Source organism: Macrotis lagotis, chromosome 1 (assembly GCF_037893015.1).
Source record: "Macrotis lagotis isolate mMagLag1 chromosome 1, bilby.v1.9.chrom.fasta, whole genome shotgun sequence".
NCBI classification, from domain to species: domain Eukaryota; kingdom Metazoa; phylum Chordata; class Mammalia; order Peramelemorphia; family Peramelidae; genus Macrotis; species Macrotis lagotis.
This window is the reverse complement of record NC_133658.1, coordinates 931,434,555-931,456,953: the sequence shown is the minus strand read 5'-3', so window position 1 is coordinate 931,456,953 and position 22,399 is coordinate 931,434,555. Positions and strand designations below refer to the sequence as shown.

The window sequence follows — 22,399 nt, the reverse complement described above, 5'->3', positions numbered from 1 at the left end:
TGCCATGGTGCAGGAGCCGCTGCCATGCTGCAGGAGCCGCTGCCATGCTGCAGGAGCCGCTGCCATGCTGCAGGAGCCGCTGCCATGCTGCAGGAGCCGCTGCCATGGTGCAGAAGCCGCTGCCATGCTGCAGAAGCCGCTGCCATGCTGCAGAAGCCGCTGCCATGGTGCAGAAGCCGCTGCCATGCTGCAGAAGCCGCTGCCATGCTGCAGAAGCCGCTGCCATGCTGCAGGAGCCGCTGCCATGCTGCAGAAGCCGCTGCCATGCTGCAGAAGCCGCCGCCTCATCGTTTTCAGCTGGTGCAAATTCTCTCCTTTCGGAGAAGGGGAGGCCCTTTTCCACTTGTATTGGCAGCCGTGTGATATTTCTGCATTTCCGCATGTATCACAACGCCCCCCCCCACACACACACACACTTTGGAATGCCCGTCTAGCCTTTGCCGCTATTGACTTTGTACTTGGCTGCGGGGCTGCTAGAGCGGGAAGAGCCGGACCCCGGGGGAATTAGGACGTTTCATGGGCCGAGCGAGGAGAACTCGGGCGAGGTTTGGGTGCCAGAGTTCCAGAGGAAATAGCAGGCAACGCTAAAGACCCCAAATGGGCAGTGACAAGGGGAAGCTGCCGCCCCCCGGAATAGGAAAGCGCGAACCCACTACGGAGCGAGTCTGGAGGAAAGGCTGTGGCAGGATTCTGAGACCCAGCTGGATCGGGAAAGGCAGGAGGGAGCCGGGAGCGCGGGGCCCGGGACCCTGTCGGGGCCCTCGGCCCGGCCCCAGCTCCCCGGGGCCCCGGGCCGCGCTTCTTTGTTCAGGAGGGGGCGGGGCCCGGGCGGTGGGGGCGGGGCCCGGGCGGTGGGGGCGGGCCCGAGGCCCCGGCCCGGGCTGTGATTGGGCGAGGCGGCTGCGCGGGGGCGGGGCCGGCGCGGCTCTCCCAGAGTGCTCTGCCCGCCGCCCCTCCCCCTCGGCCCCCGGAGCCCGCGCTGTGCTTGCAGCACCCAGGTAGGCCCGAGCCCCCGCCCCGCCCCCCCGGGCCCCGGGGCCTCTCCTCCAGCGGCCCCCCACAATCCCTGCTCACCCGGCGGGCCCTGGAGGGGTCTGACCCCCCCATCCGCCCCCAGCCCGCCTGCCCCTGTCCAGGGTCCTGGACTAGCCTGGCCCGGCCCCGGCCCCTCCCCGCCGACCCCCATCCCAGGCCAGCTTTTGTCTCGGGGTTGCCCTGGTCCCCCCCCCCCCCCGCCTCCTGGTGGGGTCCGGAGAAGAGGTGGGTGTCAGGTGGGGAGGGGATGCTGGGAGGCCAGAGGACCAGTGTGGGGGGGGGACTCGGAGCCCCCAGAGCCCCCGGTGCCTCTGGGGGCTCCCCAGGAGGGGAGGGGGGGCTTTGCCTGGGAAGGCCCGACTGTCCCGGCCGAGCCCCCTGTGCAGGGTGGGGTGTCGGGGTCTGGGCCTTTCTCACTCCTCCCTCCCTCCTCCCAGGCCGGCCTCCTGCTCCGGAAGACAATGGATCCCCCCTCTCTCCCCCTCCCGGATCCCTGTTCCTTCCCAGCTCAGCCTGCAGAGGACCAAGCAGGGAGCCTGGAGGGCATGGCCCCCGGGCACCCCAGTCCCCCAGCCCAGGTGAGAGCAGCCCTTGGAAAGCCGACCAAGATCAGCCATGGAGGCCCCATCCCTTGGCATAGAGGATGCTCTGGGAGGCTGTCAGGGCCTCACAGATGAATCATTTCCTCATAAAAATAGGCATGAGATTGAATCAAGTACGAGCCCCTCTGCCCTGCTCTCTGCTTTTGGGGTTCAGACTGAATCACGGGCTTTGGGGTTTCCAGCACTGATCCCTCTCGCCCCAAGTTGCTGTGCCCTCTCCCCATTTTTTGTTTTGAAGTTCTCATTCCAGCTGACTCCCAAGGATGACCACCTCCGCCTTAGTCTCTGGTCCAGAGGGATCATGTCTTTGGTCTCTTGGGGCCCACCTGGTCCCCTCTCCATACACACAACTGCAGGGATGGGGGTTTATTTGGGGGTGGGGTTCTGGTGACCAAACTCTCCCATGGGACAACTGAAGGTTCAGGAAACCCCTTTCCCCTGAGTCTTGTAGGACAGAGCCCTGAAGGCCTCCCCAGCTCCTGTCCTTGGCAATGCAGTCAGCGGAGCAGACAGTGGCCTCCTGGGGCTGCTCAGGCCCCCCAGCCTTCCCAGGCCTCTCTGACTCCCTCTCCTTTACCAGTTCTTAGGTCTGGTCAGTAAAGAGTTGGAAAGGCCCTACTGTGTGTCAGCGCTGTTGGAGCCTTCAGTGGCCACAGAGGAATATACCCACCCCCAGGGAGCTCCCAGTCTGTCGGGCAGAGAAACTGGCAGCAGCTGGGTCCAAAGTGGTTCTCCAAGGGGGAGGTGGGAGGTTCTTGGAGAGGGAAGGCTCTGGCAGCTTCAGGGCCCAGGGACATCACTTTGTCAGAAGGAGAGGCAAGAGCTGAAACTTGAAGGAAGACCAGAGGCCTGGTGAGAAGTTCCAACTCCCCGGGCCTAGGAGCCCTTGGAAGACACAGTCAGGTGAAGGGGGTCCTGATCAGGGGTCAGCTTGGAGGCCACTGTATCTGGGGCAGAGAAGAGGAGGAGAAGGAGAGGAGTGAGATGTAGTTAGAATAGAAAGGGGATTGACCCAGGTTGTAGCCACCCCCTGGGGACCATCTGAGCCATCTTTGACATTGCTTCTTATTTGAGCCTGTTGCAAGAATTGTCAGGGTCCTTGCTGGAGGCAACTGAGGAAGCAGCCTGGCAGGGTGGCCACCATTGTGTATCCACCGAAGACTGATCACCCTCCTCTAGGGGAGATGGACCCAAGTGTCCTTCAGTGTTACCAATGTTTTAAATTCATACACAGATGTATATGTGGATTGTCTGCTCCAGAGGGAATACATAGAATTCCCTGAAACTAGAAAAAGATGGTGGCCCCTTCATCCTCCAACAGTAGTATTTTAAATTTTTGTTTATTTAATTTTATTGCATAAATATTTTATTTGTTCTTCCAATTACATACCATGCTAGTTTCTACCAGTCATCTTTTCTTAGCAAGGTTTTGAGTTCTTCAGTTTCTCTTCCTTCCTTCCCCCTTCTCTCACTAGAATGCAATTTGATAGAGACTTTATATTTGCAACCAGGATGAACATAGATGGACACTGATCATGTGTGAGAGAAGAAGTGGATCCAAAAGGGAGAAAGCAAACATTAGGGATAACATAATTGCATAATACTTGAGACAACTTTTAAAAATTAAAGATAATAAGCTTTGGTCTTCATTCAAACGCCACAGTCCTTCTCTGGATACAGAAGGCATTCTCCATTACAAATCCCCTACAATTTTCCCTGATTATTGCTCTGATGGAATGACCATGTCCATCTTGGTTGATCATCAGCCCATGTTGTTAGTGTGTACAGTGTTCTTCTGGTTCTGCTCACTTCACTCAGCATCAGTTGGTGCACGTCTTTCCAGGCTTCCCTGAATTCCTGTCCCTCCTGGTTTCTAAGAGAACAATAGTGTTCCATGACATACATATACCACAGTTTGTTCAGCCATTCCCCAATTGATGGGCATTCACTCAATTTTCAATTCTTTGCCAGCACAAACAGGGCTGCTATGAATATTTTTGTACAAGTGATATTTTTACCCTTTCTCATGATCTCTTCAGGATACAGACCCAATAGTGGGATTGCTGAATCAAAGGGCATGCACATTTTTATTGTCCTTTGGGCATAATTCCAAATTGCTCTCCAGAAAGTTGGAACAGGTCACAGCTCCACCAACAATGCATTAGCGTCTCAGAATTCCTACATCCCTTCCCAACACTGATCATTATCCTGGCTGGTCAGACACCAACTAAGTAGTATTGCTAGAAAAGTCCTTGCATATTCTGGATCTGGGTTTCTGTTCAAGATCCCCAAGGTCCTTAGTTAAGGGTCTCAAAGCAGGAGGGGGAAGTGATCCAGCTTGAACCCAGGCTGAGTTCAAACAATGCAATAAAGATTTTCTCATAATTCTGATAATTGAACAAGGACTTCACAGCTTCCTCCTTTCCATACCTGTGGTCCTCTGCCAGAAGACCTGAAAATATTTCTTGGGATTTACAGGCCCTAAATCACTCTGGTTTTCAGGGATTGTCCAACAATTGGTCTTGGGCTAAGCCCAGTTAATCCTTATTTGAACTCTGGTTGGGAGTGAGTATAAATAGCGGTTGGTTCTGTTTTGACCAGAAACTCTGAAGGTGTTCCTTCCTAGTTTGACTTTTGTTTTTAACTAGGCAAACAGAATATTCATTGCTTCATTTTATTTAGCTATCTTAATCACCACTCTGGAGGTGAAAATGAGGCTGCTGACTTTGCAGAGTGCCCTCAGCTCACTTAAATCCCATTTACTTACATGTCATAGGATCAAGTCCCAGAGGTCATGGTCTTCTTGGAGAAGCAAGGACCAAGGACAAACAACAATCGACAAAAAGAATGAGCTCATTTAACGCTGACTCCAAAATTCAGATGCTTTCTTGGGTGCCTCCCCTTACTTATTGAGGCCATTGAATTTCTAGATCTCCCAAGGTCACTCGCAAGCTTTTGATCTAGTAGACTGATGACTAGGCCAGGAGGTAAATCTTGGATGGAGAAGGAGGGGCAGAAACAGCTGGTGATTTTCATAAGTGATACTGATAAGAGAGATGCAAGGATTCACTGAATTTAGAAAGAATTCCACAAAGCTTTTTCTTTTTTGGCAAGGCAATGGGGTTGAATGACTTGCCTAGGGTCACACAGTTAAGTAAGTATTAAGTATCTGAGGTCAGATTTGACTCCAATGCCAGTGTTCTGTTCACTAGATCACCTAGCTTACATGAATCCACACCGATAACTCCCATTATCCAGTGACATGTATACCTGAGTGAGACCAGAAAACCAAATCGTTGAGGTATAGGACACAAATGTTCTTGGAAAGAATTCTGACTCAGACTTTTTCCCAAATCAAGATGCAGGTTTAGGGTTGGGTAATTAGGGTCATGCAGATGAGGGTCCTGCTTCAGAGACTTCATCTTTTCAGGCTAGGGCAGGGATTTGTTGATTCCTTACAAGAGAGCAAGATCTTTCCCAAAGTTTCAATGAATTCATCAAAAATCACTACTAGGAAAAATAAAGTGGGAGAATGATCAATAATTTTAACAAATTAAGTGAAATGGCAGGATATTGACAAATATATGAATTTTCTCTGTTAACAGAAGACCAGGGCATCAGGGAATTGATGCTTTGACATGCGAGTGAAATGGATAAGTCACAGTTTCTTGGAGACAATGTTCATCCAGTGATTAAGTATAGGCAAGAAAGATGCCTTTTGCTCTGTTAAGAACCAAAAAAATGGGAGTCAAAGACCCTACCCAGTAAGAAAGAAATGTAGCAAAGAAGAGCCTCTTTAGCTTAAAGAAAACCAATCTGGGAGGGGGGGACCCTCAGGGATTCTGGACCACGAAGAAGCAATTGCTGTTTTCATTCAATCTGAGCTAATGAGGGCCCCAGGAATAACCAACCTGAGACACTTTGTTGGTCAATCAGCATAACTGATCATATCAAAAAGAAAACTTAAAGAAGCATTCACCTTTGACAAAACACTACCCCTTTCCTATCAAAAACACTAGGGAGCAGAAGAATAAATGGAGTTGTCTTTAGAATGGTAAACCAGTATCTATTGTGAAAGTGAGATTTCTTTCTCTCTTTTTTTTTGGGGGGGGGGTTACAAGTCTATGGGGTTAAGTGACTTGCCCAAGGTCACACAGTTAAGTAATTAAGTGTCTGAGACCAGATTTGTACTCAGGTCCTCCTGACTCCTGGGCTGGTGCTCTATCCACTTCACCACCTAGCTGCCCCAAGATTTCTTTAATATTCTATATCTGATTAAATATTACTGTATCAAACTTTATTTAAGGTTTTTAAGTCTGAATGTTACTTTGTGCTCTGCTCAAAGTCTCTTGTTTTTCATATGAAGATTGACTCTGTGTTCAACAGCCTGGTCCACCTCAAAGGCCATCTACTAATTTGGCTTTCCCAGGTGTGTCAACAATTAGACACAGTCATCATGGGAATTCAAAACACTGGTTTGGTTCTCAGGGTATTTGAGATGTCCAGCCTCTCCTATTTATGACCCAGCAGTTGACCTATTAACTCATAGTCTCAACTCTTGTTCTCTCATGGTTTTCTCCTTCTAAGGGAATGTTTAGATCATGCATTTCTCCCAAAGAAACTGGCAGCATTTTTTTTTGATTAATTTGTTTAAACAAAATCCAAGCTCATGAAAAATTCCTTTTTAATTTAATTTAATTTAATTCCTCCCTTCTCCATCATTGAAACTATGCTTTCTTTGTAACAAAATATATATAATTAAGGAATATATTTCTCAGACAAAAGAAAGCAAGTATAAAGCAAAGTTATAAACTGTTCTGGCTATGGTAAAACAGCCCCAGAATAACCTCAAGCCCTCTATAAAACAAACAGATAACTCCTTTTCACTTGCCATGGAACCACTTCATATCATTCATACCATCCAGATTCTCAATAGTATCTCTTTACAATCCTCTGTATCTTTTTATTCAGATTAGATATCATCTTTACTGTTCAGGAAGCAAACTAAATCTTTTCTTTATTATCTTTTAAGTGATCACATAAAACTCCACTCATTTCCAGAATACTCAGTATTTTCCAGCTTCTCAAATATTCTTCATGCATTTTTTAATTGAGATATCACTTATCTCAGGTCATTTTCTCCTTTTCTCTCCAATAGAAAAACCTACTTCAGAGATGGAACACATACTTTCTCCCTGATTCCATAGGAAGACATTTTTCAGCTCTTTTTTTCCCTAACTAATCATTAGGCTGTTCATATTGATGATTTCAAGTGTTGACATTGACATTCGTAAAGGGTATGGCCATCACTGAAATGCCTTCTCTTTGCTTCAGTTTCCTCCTAAATGGACGATGTTAGACTAGGGGAATTCTGAAGTATCCTATAACTCTACATCCTATACTCTTGATAATTTAGGAGTTGGTAACATTCAAGGATGTGACTGTGGACTTCACCCAGGAGGAATGGGGCCTCTTGGACCATCCTCAGAAGGAGCTGTACAAAGAGGTCATGTTGGAGAATGTATGGAACCTCTTCTTTGTGGGTAAGGATGCTTCCCTTCCCAATCTTAGCCTCTGTTTCCAAGGGTGCGGGATTGGGAGTATTTATCAATTATTAGAAAGAAAAATACTGGTCTCCTATGTCTAAGAGACAAGGTCCTCTTGCTCTTCAATGTCCTGTAAAAGGGTAGGAACCTTGAGGGTTCCTAGATGTCTTCAGGTCAAGGATAAAATTAGGGTGGAAGCATCTCAGAGGTGGAACTAATCTCAGAGGTTATTTAGTCTAATCTCTACTAAGTTTATCAGCACTGAAGGGGAGAACAGATACATGTGTTAGACCATATTCACTTTACCTAAAGAGAACTAAATTACAAGTTTCTCTCCAAGCTCATCCTTGATTCCTCATGTCCAGGGCTTCCAGTTTCCAAAGAAGATGTGATCTCTCATTTTGAACAAAAGGGAGCACCCTGGTTGCTGCAGCAAGATGGACTGGGGAGCTGCTGCCTAGGTGAGTGTGGTGAAAGCAGGTAGATGAGAGATGTGTTTACTAGAGGCTCCCCTGTGTTGTGGTGAAAGCAAGCCCTAGACTTCGGGGCAGGAATACCTGTGTTGGAATTTGTTTTTTCAGATTTTTTTTTTTGGTAGTGACTTCCTGAGCAAGTCCCTGAACCAATGAGCAGTTGACGATGTAAGGAAAGGCAAGGGTCTTACCCAGCTTCATGGAGCTCATAGTCTGGAGGGGCAGAAAATACATAAATATCTATATATAAACCTACTATGGATAGAATAAATTGGAACTGATCAAGAGAGAGAAGGTCCTAAAGTTAAGGAGGAATGAAATAAACTGATTATAGAAAGTAGGCTGTGACTACAGCTTCAGAAAAGCCATGGCAAGCATCCTGGGCAACAGGGAAAGGGTGAAAAAGTCTCAGGGTTAGGGAGTGGAGAGTTCTCTTCCTGGAACAGAAAAAAGATCCAGTTTTTTAGTGAATTATGGACCAGGCTCTCAGTTGATAAAATATGGAGAAAGGAAGATGGGTGCAAGTTAGCCAGAACAGACAGTGTGGGGTTGGATGACAAGATCTCAAAAAGCTGCTTGGCTCAGTGACCTAGGGAGTCAATCAGGGAGATGTCAGAGATTGTCTTGCCACAAGGTGGGCCCAGCTGAGTACACCCAGCCAGCACGTGATTTTCTCTGTGTGAATGGGGCTGCCATACTTGGAAATCATCTAAGGCTAAGTTTTTATAAATCATCAGCTCAAGTGCTTTTCTTGATTTCTGTAATTCCATTTCTGTCTTATTCTTGGCGAATCATTGGCCAGTTTCGTATCGGTAACCAATAACTTGGTTTTGGGAATTGGCATGGGAGGAAAAGATTCCCAGGTTTTCCATAATAGGAAACTCTACAGGAGCCTAGACAGAAACATCTGATTTTCAGCACTGGGTCTAGGTTTCAAAAGTGATTAAAGATTAGAAAGAGATAAATGGATGACTGAGGTCAGAACTTGCCTTTGACAACTAGGGAAGGGAATAGAAGGCAGAGACTGAGCCAGAGCCCGGGGCTTGGGTCCACCCTGGATCCAGTCAATTTATCAATCATTGATTAAGCACCTTCTATCTTTTTCCCATTGTGCTCACCCTGAGTATGCAAAGGAAGGCAAAAGGCATTGAATCCCTGCTGTCATTGAGGTCATAGTCTACTAAACAAATATTGAGTTGGTATGAGAATCAGGAGATCATGACCTTCACACTTAGCTGATCCAGATGGAAATACTTGTCATTCAACTTGGACATAGGGAAAGAGGAATGACTATAATTATAGTTTTAGAAAGTGAGCAGAATTGGGGAAGAAAGAATAGAAACCAATATATAGAATGAAAATAGTAGCAGCACAGACATTTTGTTGTTGTTCAATTTCCAGTCTTTTCTTACGCTTTGTGACCCCATTTAGAGGTTTGTTTTTTTTTGACAAAGATATGGGAGTGGTTTGCCATTTCCTTTCCAGCTCATTTTACAGATGAATTAATGAAAAAGGTTAAGTGACTTGCCCTGAATCACACAACTATTAATTTTGGAAGGACAGGAAGAAAGAATGAAGTATGAGTCTTCCTGACTTCAGACTGGGTGCTCTATCCACTGTACCAACTAGCTAGCATTTACATAGGAAGGAAGGCGGGGGGGGGGGGGGGGGGAGGGGGAGGGCGGGGAGTGTGCCATACATTTTATAAATATTATCTCATTGGATTCTATAATAAAACTAGTAGTTACTGAAAAAGTTCCTACATGTATGGTTGGGAAATGGAAGAAGAACTGGACAGGCTCTTGCTTTGGGATGGAAATGCATATTTTCTTTTTGATTTTGTTTTTAGCTTTCTAACTAATCAATTCAATGAATTATTGGTTACTATATAAAAGATTTTCATCTTGGCTCATGACAGTATATTGATAATGCTAAATGAGCTGGAAGGTCAATTTTAGATTTTGTTTTGTTATTTTTTTCAAACTATTCTTAAAAATCACCTCTATAAGGACAGAATTTCTTCAGTCTTCAGTTTCTCTTTTCACCTGTTGGCAATCCAGCTCCACTTTTACTGAAACTCTACTGAATGACTAATCTTTATTGCCAAATAATTCCTTGGAGAGACTGCCAGGGAGACAAAGAGTAATAGAAATGGATGATGGTTCCCAGTAAGGAGGGTCTATGCATGTCAGTGACATTTTGCACATGGAAGTTTGGTCATTTGATGTCAAGTGGAAAGTGATATACTTAGTTTGATATATCTATGATGTCATCACTTTATGATCCCCAAAAGCTTTATAGGTCTGATTTTAGTGGTTTGGAATCAGTGCAGACAGAATCTTGTTATGGTGGAAACCATACTTGCTATCAGAAAGGAAAAATGTCTTTGAAGCAAAATTGGATCTTTCTTTATTGGTTAGGGTGCCAGTGACAAAGTTTTAGCACAAATCCCTTGGACCACTGCCTAGAACCTCCAATGGCCTTGTGAGCCACTGAATGGGAAGGACTGCAAGAGGCATGCTGTTCACTTCTTTAAAAGTATGATGGACTCAAGTTCCTTTATGAGTTACATATTTTCAGACATGGAAAATGACATGCAGTTTTTTGAACTTGTGTTCTATATATATGGAATTTTTTTCTAAATGTCTATGTTTTAGGCATCGAAAGATAATTTTTTTTATACAGAATTAGTAACTGTCTTGCCCAAACACAGTAATGTGAAGCAAAAAGATTCAAAGTGGAGACAAGTTGTCTAGTACTATGTATAGAGCATGCTCAGTCATGATGTTTGAGTTCCAATCTTGGCTGCTGATATTTGGGTGAAGTCACCCAGTCAATCTGAACTCATGGCATGAATTGTGAATGTAACGAGAATGCTAGTCCTGCCTGTGTCACAACAGGTTTAATGAGATTGTGAATAATCAGGTGATTTAATATGAGCTGACTACTTTTTCAAATAATTGTTTGAATTTAAGTTTAAAGAGTTTTCTCTTTGCCTGTGGAAAAAGAATGTAAATCAGTTTGCATTCTGCCAGTGGAGAGAAGGGGATATTATTATACATGTATGTGTATATAGGTGATTGTGTATGTCTACTTAATATTTGTGTCCTTTAGAAAGAGACATGACACTTGAAGTCAATGAGAATGCTGCAGAGAGAAGGCCTTCAGAGGAAAATAGTCACGAACAAATATTCATGAATGACAGTTCCTATGACTACACTTGGAGAGAAATCTCTGCTATATATCAGAGAATTCCCACTGGAGGGAAACCATGTGAAAGCAATCAATGTGGGAAAACTTCCCAAAATAAAGATAAACTTGCTAAATGTGAGAAAATCCACATTAAGGACAAACCTAATGAATGTAATCCACATGGAAAGACTGTTACAAGTATAGTCAAACGTACTGTACATCAGAGAACTGATACTGCAGAGAAACGCTATACATGTAATCAGTGTGGAAAGATTTTCACACAGAGCTCCAGTCTTAGTGTACATCAGAGATACCACCCTTTGGAGAAGCCTTATGAATGTAATCAGTGTGGAAAGACTTTCAGATTGAGCTCCAGTCTTGCTGGACATCAGAGAATCCATAGTGGGGAGAAACCTTATGAATGTAATGAATGTGGAAAAACATTCAGGTGGAGCTCCCATCTTGCTGGACATCAGAGAATCCACACTGGAGAAAAACCTTATGAATGTAATGAATGTGGAAAAACATTCAGATGGAGCTCCCATCTTTCTGACCATCAGAGAATCCACACTGGGGACAAACCTTATGAATGTATTCAATGTGGAAAGACTTTCAGACAAAGCTACAGTCTTGCTGGACATCAGAGAATCCACACTGGGGAGAAACCTTATGAATGTAATCAGTGTGGAAAGACTTTCAGACAGAGCTACAGTCTTGCTGGACATCAGAGAATTCACACTGGAGAGAAACCTTATGAATGTAATCAGTGTGGAAAAACATTCAGATGGAGCTCCCATCTTGCTGACCATCAGAGAATACACACTGGGGATAAGCCTTATGAATGTAATCAGTGTGGAAAGACTTTCCGATTGAGCTCCAGTCTTGCTGAACATCAGAGAATCCACACTGGAGAGAAGCCATATGAATGTAATCAGTGTGGAAAGACTTTCAGACAGAGCTACAGTCTTGCTGTACATCAGAGAATCCACACAGGGGAGAAACCTTATGAATGTTATCAGTGTGGAAGAACATTCACAACAAACCACTTTCTTGCTCTACATCAGAGAATCCACACTGGAGAGAAACCTTATGAATGTAATCAGTGTGGAAAGACTTTCAGACTTAGCTACAGTCTTGCTGAACATCAGAGAATCCACACTGGGGAGAAACCTTATGAATGTAATCAGTGTGGAAAGACTTTCAGACAGAGCTCCAATCTTGCTGTACATCAGAGAATCCACACTGGGGAGAAGCCTTATGAATGTAATCAGTGTGGAAAGACTTTTGGATTGAGCTCCTATCTTGCTGTCCATCAGAGAATCCACACTGGAGAGAAGCCTTATGAATGCAATCAGTGTGGAAAGACTTTCAGTCAAAGCTCCAGTGTTGCTGTACATCAGAGGATCCACACTGGGGAGAAACCCTATGAATGTAATCAGTGTGGAAAGACTTTCACGGCAAGGTCCCATCTTGCTCGACATCAGAGAATCCACACTGGGGACAAATCCTATGAATGTAACGAGTGTTAAGACTTTCATCCATGGCTCTAGTCTTGCTGAATATTGGAGAATCCACCTTGGAGAGAAACTTGCTGAACTTAGAGAACTGACAAAGATCTAATTTGCAACAGGACTACTGTCTCTTCTTCTGACTTCATATTTTTTTGTTGCTATCAGATATAACGTTGACATATAAAACATTGGGATTTCTCCTTTTCCAAATATTATAAATTTAAGAATTTATTCAGTCACAGTGATAACCTGACCAGATCCTGCCTTCTCATGATAGTCTTTACTCTCATTGTTTCCACAAATGTAAAAGCCCAAACTTGCAAATGCAACTAGAGGGGGATTAGGCTGTTTCATACTGGCAGAGCTTGCCTTCACCTTTCTAACTGGAGAGACACAGACTTGTGGAGGGCAGAGGCTAACATTCAGACTTCAAAACCTCAATCAGAGACTGCTAAAGCAATTTTTCATCAGAAATATTGAATTAAAGAGTATCAGAATTAGGTATTCCCCCATTTTGATCAAATACACTTTATTATATTTGATCAATCAAAATCAAATTTAGGGAGATGATGGACATTTTGGAGGGAGAATGACATCTTTGGGACCTAGTTTTGTCAAGAGACATGAGCAGGCAATATAAGGTCTATAATAGTACATAAAGCAGATGATACAATTACAATGTACAAAAAAAGACAAATTACAGAGATCAAAAGGGAGAAGTCCCCTTTTGGTTATATAGACTAGTCATTGAGAAACACAAAACAACAAAAGGAGAAATTCAGGTTCATTTCTTCTGGAGCTATCTGGTGCAATTCTGTGACTTCAAATGTTGATTCAAAGATTTTGTCATTTCAGGTCACTTAGAGAGAGAGACTTTCCTTTTTGATGAAAGAACTTTTCTAGAAAAACATTTTAAACAAATTAAAACCAATTTTATTATTAGAAAATGAAATTCTGGAACTTTTTAGATCGTGATTATTTGCACAGTTTGATTTGCCAGTTGCCTTGTTGATATTCACAGAAAGTTCATTTACTAATCGATATTAGCTTGCATTATTATTACTGTTATTCCCCCATTTGGAGGATGACCTTACATTTAACAAAATAAACTGAAAATTCCACTGCAAAAGTGATGCCAAAATCTTACACTAGCTTGGCTGGCTGTAAGAATTTAGATGAATGTAGGCAAAATGACTTAAATTTCTATGCCTAATTTTAATATTGATCACCTGACATGATTATAGCAATTTACCATAAACATCAGGGACCTAAAAGAAAATGTTCCCTACAGCATTTAGATGTCTGTTCCCAACAGAGATCATATAGGTAGTCAAATGCCTTAAACCAGATTTTAAATCTGCCAGTGAGATACTTTCCAAATGTCACATTTGGGGAAACTGTGTCAGAAAGAGTCCAATCTCAGAACCTGTTGAAAATGACTTTCAAATTTTATCCCAACGAGCCTTTTATCCTCACTGTTTAACCCACATTGATTTTTTTGGCCTCTCTAGACTCTGATCTATTAGCATTTTTTTGATACCTGAATTTCAGACTCCAGATAGAAGGCCAATTGTCAGTCCTATTAATTCTTTAATAACAACTTCCTATAATCTGGGAGAAATTTAAGATATGTAAAAACAATTTATACAATGATAATATCTACATAACTTTGTAAAATGGAAAGAGAAAAATGAAAAATGTGAATCCTAAAAGAAAAAAATAATTATTTTAAGGTACAGTAACTCCAACTTTATATGTGTAATATATATATAGTTGAGAACATCTGTAATAATTTAATTATCACAGAATTGCTACTAACATTTTAAAATTCAAAACTAAAATTTAACAAATCCTAAAAAGAAAATGAGATTTCTCAGCAACTTAATCTTGTAGATAATAATCTTTTAATACTAATGTAACTCTTATTTATGCCATGGAATGGCAACAAATTTAGATCAGAGTAACAAAAACTTTTCTACTTGCAAACTTTAGATGCTTTTACTATTAATATACAGTAGCTAATTGTTTCACAAAAAAATAACCTTGAAAAAATAGAAACTTCTTTGACAGCTATAGGTAGTATCATCACTTAATGACAACGAATTAACTTACAGATTTGAAAATTTAGTAGACCTTGTAGAAATTGCATTTAAAAAACTTACAAAAGTGTCTTTTTTCTGAGTTTTTTTTCTAAAGAATAAGTATTCTTGATATTAAAAAGGACAATAAGTTGTGAACATATAAATTGATAGACAACTCTCATTCAATCTTTTTTTTGCAAGGCAATGGGGTTAAGTGGCTTGCCCAAGGCCACACAGCTAGGTAATTATTAAGTGTTTGAGGCTGGATTTGAACCCAGGTACTCCTGAATCCAGGGCCAGTGCTCTGTCCACTGCACCACCTAGCCACCCCTTCATTCAATCTTTTTTTTTTTTTTTTAGGTTTTTGCAAGGCAAATGGAGTTAAGTGGCTTGCCCAAGGCCACACAGCTAGGTAATTATTAATTATCTGAGACTGGATTTGAACCCAGGTACTCCTGACTCCAAGGCCGGTGCTTTATCCACTAGGCCACCTAGCCACCCCCACCCACATCCTTCATTCAATCTTAAAGCAAAAATAAATCTTAAAATTGGAATTTATCAAGCAAATTGATAAAAATATTTATTTTATGCATTATAAAGTAATCTCACAATACATTTCACATACAATAAATCCCATTTACCATAGGTCTTCTAAGTATCACTTTCTTTGAATTCAAGAGTATTTAGAAAAGGAAGGGTCCGTTGGTTTAAGACAAGGAGAATGTATGTAACTAAATTATCACAAATGATAGAGTTTACCAAGGCCTTAAGAGTTACTCAAATACAATTTTTCTTTGGCCACATAGATAGTTTATTTGAACAGCACTGACAAATTATCACAAATGATAGAGTTTACCAAGGCCTTAAGATTTACTCAAATACAATTTTTCTTTGGCCACATAGATAGTTTATTTGAACAGCATGGACAAATTTGCTGTTTATCTTCTACTTTAGCTTATATAAATATATTCTTAGATGGAACTTGTTTGGCAATTTAAATTATACAATTACTCCCCATTCTGTTACAAGAGGGTTAGATTTCAACCAAAGAACCTGAAAAATGGGATAGGGGTAGGCAGGTATATTGTCTTTAGCAATATAAGCTACATGGTCAATGCAGTGGGAACAATACAAATATATTTTTTCTGTCCAAAATGCCTCTACTATATGCTCAAATTAACAAATACACAATTTTCATATAAACAACCTTAAGTCAAATTCCTTTCAAAGACTGACTTTAAAGAGTGTTATTAACCCATTCATTAACAATTAAGCCAATTAAAAATCCACCAAAATCAGTGGATAAAATTGTTAAATGCCCATCAGACTTATAGAAATTTCCTGATAAGATTTATGATCAGATCTTTCTAAATATTTCTTTATGATTACAAGATTTTCTTTGTACTTAATCTTATGAAATCATAAATTATAATCAAAAAACAAACAATCTTTGGTTACAATAAACAAAAATAATACATAAGAGATTTAATTTTCCTTAATTGATGCAATCTTTTTGTTTAATCACAATTTTTAAAAATCACAATAAATAATCAATGCTTCTTAATATTTGAACATTCAGGAATATCACAATTTTATAATCCAAATTATGCATTTTTCAACTTAAAAATCTATCAAATTAATACAATATATTTAGAAATGGACAGAAAATTATATATGGTTCTCTAATGAAAAAGCTGATCATATAGCTTTGATACATTTCTTAATTTATGTCATCATACTTTTTCCTTCAGAACTAAATTTTTGATGAAATCAAACCAGATTCAGGCCCTTAACTCCTAATCCATGTATTCCTATTTTTTTTAAAAAACAAAACCAAATTAGAAACTTCTTTCTACAGTTTCAAACTGAAAAACAGTTAATAGCAGAATAAGATTTTCAGCTTCCATTCTTTATTTTGAAATCAACACTTAATGATTTCATGAGAACTCTCCAAACCACCATGGTTTCATGATGTGAGGATTTCTTCTAACTCAAACATGAACATATCCAAAAGCATTTCAAATCTGGGTTCCACACTCCCAGAAAGGTTTCTTTACTTTTTTTAAAAAAAGTTGGTTGGTTCTTGTCCTTCATTATCAAAGAAGACCAAAATGACATCATTGTGTTTGAGGAAAAATTACAGTGTGCCTAATTGTGACTGATCAGACCAATACAAGCTCAGAATACTCTACCACAGGTTGGATGTGAATAATCCTTCTGAACAACTGGGTGGGTACTCTAAACTTAGGTAGTACGTCATGTTTCCTTTGAACTGCTTTTTTAAAAGTATATATATATATATATATGTGTGTGTGTGTGTGTGTGTGTGTATACATATATGTGTATATATATATATATATATATATATATATATATATATATATATAAGAGAGAGAGAATTTTTAATAGTACAAAGATTGTGCATCTGCATCCCAGTGTTTCGAAATTTTAGTGTCTCTCTGCTCCCACCCCGAACACCAAGAAAAGCCCAGTGATCTCAGTTTTCCAGGACAGAAATTGGCTGTTCTCCAAAGAATCCACAGGGGAGAGAAACCTTCTAACTGTAATCATTGTGGAAAGACTTTCACAAGAAGCCCAATCTTGTTCAACATCAGAGAATACACACAAGAGAAAAATCTTAAGAAAATCTAGACTGTGTAAAGTTTTTAATTCACACTCTTCCCTTACTAAACATCAGTGAATCCTTGATGGTCACACAGAAGTCACAAAATGGAAAAAAAATCCTTAATATCCTTAATGGCCTATGCATAGCTCAATATCTCTAGATGCATCTGATCTTCAAAGATGATCATTACTGTATCTCTTCCTGAATTCTTTTCTTATCTCTTCCTGAATTCTCTTGTCTTTTCCTGGGATTAGATATTATGAGTAACATACACCAGGAGTTAGTAAGGCAAACTGACTTGATCTGAATTAATCTTCTATCACAAAATAGTTATGAGAAATTAATATTGCTTTCACAACAGCAACAAGGGGGGGGGAACAGAATATCCATAAGACGAGTAAACTTGTCTAGAGATCATTCATTATTTGATATCAAAGAGAACCATCCCTCTCCAATGCTATTTTGCTTGAAGGAGTTTGAGTTAAGGGGACAAGGGCATGCACTCTTCAAATGATAGTTCTTTTCTGGACTGTGGAAGGCAGGACTACTTTTCCTTTTGAAGCCTAAGGAGGACCCATTCCATTCCTCAGGAAAGCTAAGAAAAACTGCCCCTTTACCAGGAATAGTGGTAAAAACTTATAGTAATTATTATACATGGACATGGAAAATAATCTTTTTGTTCAAGATTCTCCCATTTGCAGTTTTATGCTTTTTTTTTTTTATCATCAATGGCCAGAAAATGTATCAGGTAAAAACTTCTAAAAACCAGCCCCACTACACAAGTTCCTTAGACCTGGGAGAGCTCTTAGTTACTAAGTCAGAATGGGACAATCAACTTTTTTTCAGTTTCTACTGAAAGTTTGGGAGGATTTTGGACCTTTTCCAAAGAGAAAAGACTCAGGCACGTGTTCTATTTCTGTTAAATATTCCTAAGAATTTGCTATGTGTTTGATATTTTTCCTAAATGATGTTATTATCAGTATTTGTTTAAAGTAAAATTAAATAAAAATTTTAAACATTGGAACTACATTCTCAAATAGTTTAATTCATCATTCCACAGCCTCTAAAGAGGAGTTGATTTAGTAAGGGTTTAATTGCATCACCTTCAGTTTTTAATTTACAGCTGGGAAAGCAATAATAATTTCTCATTACTGTATTGTGAAAGAAGATTAATTCAGTTTAGAGAATACTAGGCTTCAGATCAGGTCACTTTGCCTGACTAGTTAGAAATTTAGCCCCTGTTGTGATGATCTCAGTATCTAGGAGAACAGTGCTCAGAATGTAAGGAAACCATCCTCCTGGAAGAGAAGAGAAGAATTCAGGAAGAGATAAAAAATTATGATCTTTGTAGCTCACTTTCAGCTAGGGATATTGAGGAATTTCCTATGCATAGCCAATAAGGATGTTAAGTGTGATGAAAGGTGTTTGACTATTTGGCTTCCGTAGAATGTAAGAGGAGATTGTTAGTTTGCAAAAAATACACACACACACACACACACACACACACACACACACACGTACACACACACATATTGCAAAGACTGGGATCCTCCTGTAGCTGATGGTACATTTGCCTGCAGGTATGTGAGTTTAAGACAAAAGAAATGACCTTGACTAATCTTTGAACTGAGTGGGTCTCCTAACTAACATTAAGCCTCCTTACCCAGGGGACGTCAAAAAGTAGCTTCAACTAGACAAGGGTTGACCTAGGGTCCCTGACCAGGGCAGGGAAAACATTATTAGAAAGTGGTATGGGGGTGATTATGGATTAGATTGTAACCCTGACCGATGGCTGGCACAAAGGGGAGGAGCAAGCCTTTCAAACTGCATATAAAAACTGGATGTCCTGACAATTCCCTGTCTTTCTCACTAGGAGAAATGGCTATTTTCTGTAGAAAAATTTATTAATAAAAGCTATTTTAAACACTCTGGACTAAGCATTTATAATTACAATCGATTTACAACATTACGGATTTTTCTGATTTCCCAAGTAGTATAAGAAGCCATTTGCTTTCCCAATTTCTTTGTGATCATGATGGGATAGTCTCCATTACTTTTAGGTTTTGTTTGGTAAAACACAGAGAATAAAATTCATTCCCAATCTATCTTTTTTCTATTAGATTTGTTTTAACTTCATATTTTTGAGATTTTTATAATTTTAGGATTCATACATTGCACATACAGTAGTTTCCTAAAAATATTGATAGAAGAAATATTGAATAAGATAAATAGTATTTTGGATTTAAAATGTGAATTCTAATGATTACCAGTCAATTGACATCAATTCAATGCATTTCTAAATAATCATATATAAAAATCTCTATGAATCTATTGATTTGATATACTGTTTGATACAATTACTCTTTTTTTAAGTTTTTTTATTTTTTTCCCAAGGCAATGGGGTTAAGTGGCTTGCCCAAGACCACACAGCTAGGTAATTATTAAATGTTTGAGGTCAAATTTGAACTCAGGTGGTCCTGACTCCAGGGCCAGTGCTCTATCCACTGCACCACCTAGCTATAGTTTGTAAATATGCCACCTTCTTTTCAAATTTAAGTATTTTGTTTTAAGGTCTGACTTCCCCAAACAAGGTCCAACATCAGAATTATCCTATTTAATAAACGTGTTGCTTAAAATGATAGCCTGTTATCATTCAGTTTAGGACAAACAGCCCCATCCAATCTGAATTTAGAAATGTAAGTGGTACCATAGGGAACCTCAGTTTACCCTCAAACTATAGGGCCCTCTCCATAGTCTGCTGCCCAAAGGGTTTTATGACATTCTTTCTACTGAGAAAGTGGAGGGTCTAAATCTCAGGAAGGGGGAGGGAGGTACTTGGGGGCTGGAGGAGGAGAAACTCTCCAAGGTGGAGTGGACTGAAGCCCAGGTGGAACAGATGCCTTGAAGTAGAGTTTGGAGGGCTGGGAGGAGTCTAGAGTGGAAAAGGGGAAGTCATTTTAGGGATGAGGGTGAGGTAGGTCCCTGAGGTCCTGGTGAGGTTGTACTCTTGGAACTAAGAGAACCCTCACAGAGGCGGATGATAAAAAGTAAGTGAGAAAACACTGCTATCTTTCCTTGGAGCCAAAATCACTGCCTTCTGTAAACCAGCTCTGGTGCTGCAGGTCCCAGGTAAGTCTGAACTAGTCTTCCTCTATCCTCAACCCCCAACCCCCATTTCCTGGTGTCTGCTGGCTGCTCTTGTCTTGGATCTCATCAGTCTCAACGGACCTTGTGGTGAGTGTCTGGAGCTGGTCTCCCTCCCAGCCCTGGCTACTGGACAAACTCCTGACTGCTAGCTCTTTTCCAGAGTTCTAGTCATCTCCCGAGTATCCTGGCTTACCCTCCACAGACTGACCATTCGATCACCTTTTCTCAAGCTTCAGACTTTGCCAAGAGGGAACCAGGTGTCTTGTCTACCTGCCCCCAGTTCCTGTGTCGTGATTTGGCTGCTCTGCCTTCTGATATGACTTGGGATAAGGATCCATCCTGACCACCTTTCTGCCCCCAGAACCCCACTTTGAATACAGGAACAGAATTTCTGCTTGCCCCACCTTCTTTAGCTGGCCCCAAGGTTCTTGGACTGGTTCCCATTAGACCCCAGGCCCTGGATTCAGTTCCCTTTAGAGATTCCAAACCTCAGTTCTACCCGAGGATACCAGGAGCCCTTTCAGCACCTAGAAAGACAGTACACAGTCCTTCTGCTTCCCTCTGTAGTAGTTCTGGGCCTGTCCCTGACCCCCTGCCAGGAGTCTCCCAAACCCTCCCTCTTACCCCTCTGCTTTCAGTCTGCAGTCCCTGCCAGGGGCCAATTCCCAAACAGGGAATAGCTATTGCTGATGATATTTGAGGGTTGCCAATTAAAGACAGAAGATCTAGGGTTATTGGAAGACAAAAGAATTCACATGCTCCCTGCTCAGGGATTTTATTTTAAAACTGCTCAGGATTTATTACAAATTATTACAAAGTATACAGGTTAAAACTTCTAGAAAAGAAATAAGCACTTTGAGGACAGGCTAGGTGAAGTTTGAGTGAGATAGAGACAAAGAGAGAGAGAGAGACACACACACAGAGACAGACAGGGAGAGAAATAGGGAGAAAGAGAGACAGAGACCATGAGCCCCCCCATGTGGCATGGGGGTCCATGGTGAATCACCAGGGTATAGTTTGGGAGTACATGGCCTAGGAAAGAGAGAATATCCTTGTGGATAGGGTCCAAGAGAGTCAAAGAGCCCAGAAGGGGCAGTGCTTTTTTTTAAATGCTCTTTTGTAGTGGGTTGATGCTTGGGTGGTGGTCTAGCACCTGAACCTGGTATCCTCCAATGACAAGCTACATTCTGGTACTTCCTGTCCCAAGATGCATGAGCTCTATTTTAAACCAGAAACTGGGAGAAGGGGGAATGAGGAGAGGGTACAAATTTTGCATTTAGCAATAAAACAATAGGGATCAGTTTATATCCCAGAAGCAAAGAGTCTTCAGCAATTAACAAAATTTAACAGCATAGAAGATAACATTTTTTGTTTCTAATTATAAAATTCCTATATTCATAATCCTCTACATCATTTCCTCCCTCAATTGTTTGGGACCCAGATTCATCTGGGCTTTTCAGGGTCCACTTGGAGAGGAATACATTGCAGTGAGGACTCTAAGGCAAGTTCCAGAGGATGTTTGCTATCAGGACTGGCACAGCTGACTGGCATCCTGCAGAGACTAATGGAGATGTATAATTGGTCATCTAGAGAAGCAAAACTCAGGAAAAAATTTGAGCAAGCAAAACCAGAGAGAGCTATTTTAACAGCTATTCAGCAGAGGCCAAATAATTAGGACAAAACTAGGTCTATAAAGATCAAGAATTATATTTTATGATCCTGTCAGTATCAGAATACTTTTCATAAGAACATGGATTCCAATAAAACACAGATACATTAATAAATGCCACGTTAAGCTGGAACCAAAAGCTCAAAAATAATATAAACAACTGTACTGAATAATCATTTCAGATCTGCACATGTCCAATAAGTAGTTTGCAACAAAATTTAAATAAATACTTGTCAATTATTGAAGATTTAGAAGATGAGTTCCAATGGATCACTCTTCTACTTAATTATTGTGCATCTGGCATGATTATGGCAATTTGCTATTAAAAAGCATGGAGGGACAGGAGATATGTTTATGTATTAGATGTCTGTTATAGGCAGGGGTTCTAGACAATCCTTTTCCATTGAGCCAGGTTTCAGGTCTGCCAGATGAGGCCTTTCCTTAAGGGAATTCTATCTCAGCTGAGTTCAGATTGTTCTCTTAAAAGCCACTCATGGGGCAGCTAGGTGGCGCAGTG

The 22,399-nt window shown here is 41.1% G+C and overlaps 1 protein-coding gene across 2 annotated transcripts in view; it reads left to right on the top strand.

The window, feature by feature from the left end:
* LOC141512129 (uncharacterized) overlaps window positions 1-12,475 on the top strand; it is a 39,447-nt gene extending 26,972 nt beyond the window's left edge. The window contains exons 1-5 of one of the 2 annotated variants that reach the window (XM_074221003.1): window positions 950-998; window positions 1,473-1,613; window positions 7,054-7,180; window positions 7,549-7,644; window positions 10,771-12,475. In XM_074221003.1, the coding sequence (XP_074077104.1) occupies window positions 1,497-1,613; window positions 7,054-7,180; window positions 7,549-7,644; window positions 10,771-12,377 (1,947 nt within the window). In that variant the 5' untranslated portion in view covers window positions 950-998; window positions 1,473-1,496 and the 3' untranslated portion in view covers window positions 12,378-12,475. Of the gene's footprint in view, window positions 1-949; window positions 999-1,472; window positions 1,614-7,053; window positions 7,181-7,548; window positions 7,645-10,770 lie in introns of those variants that run through there. The other variant, XM_074221007.1, reaches the window with a different exon arrangement.
* Window positions 12,476-22,399: the final 9,924 nt, after the last annotated feature.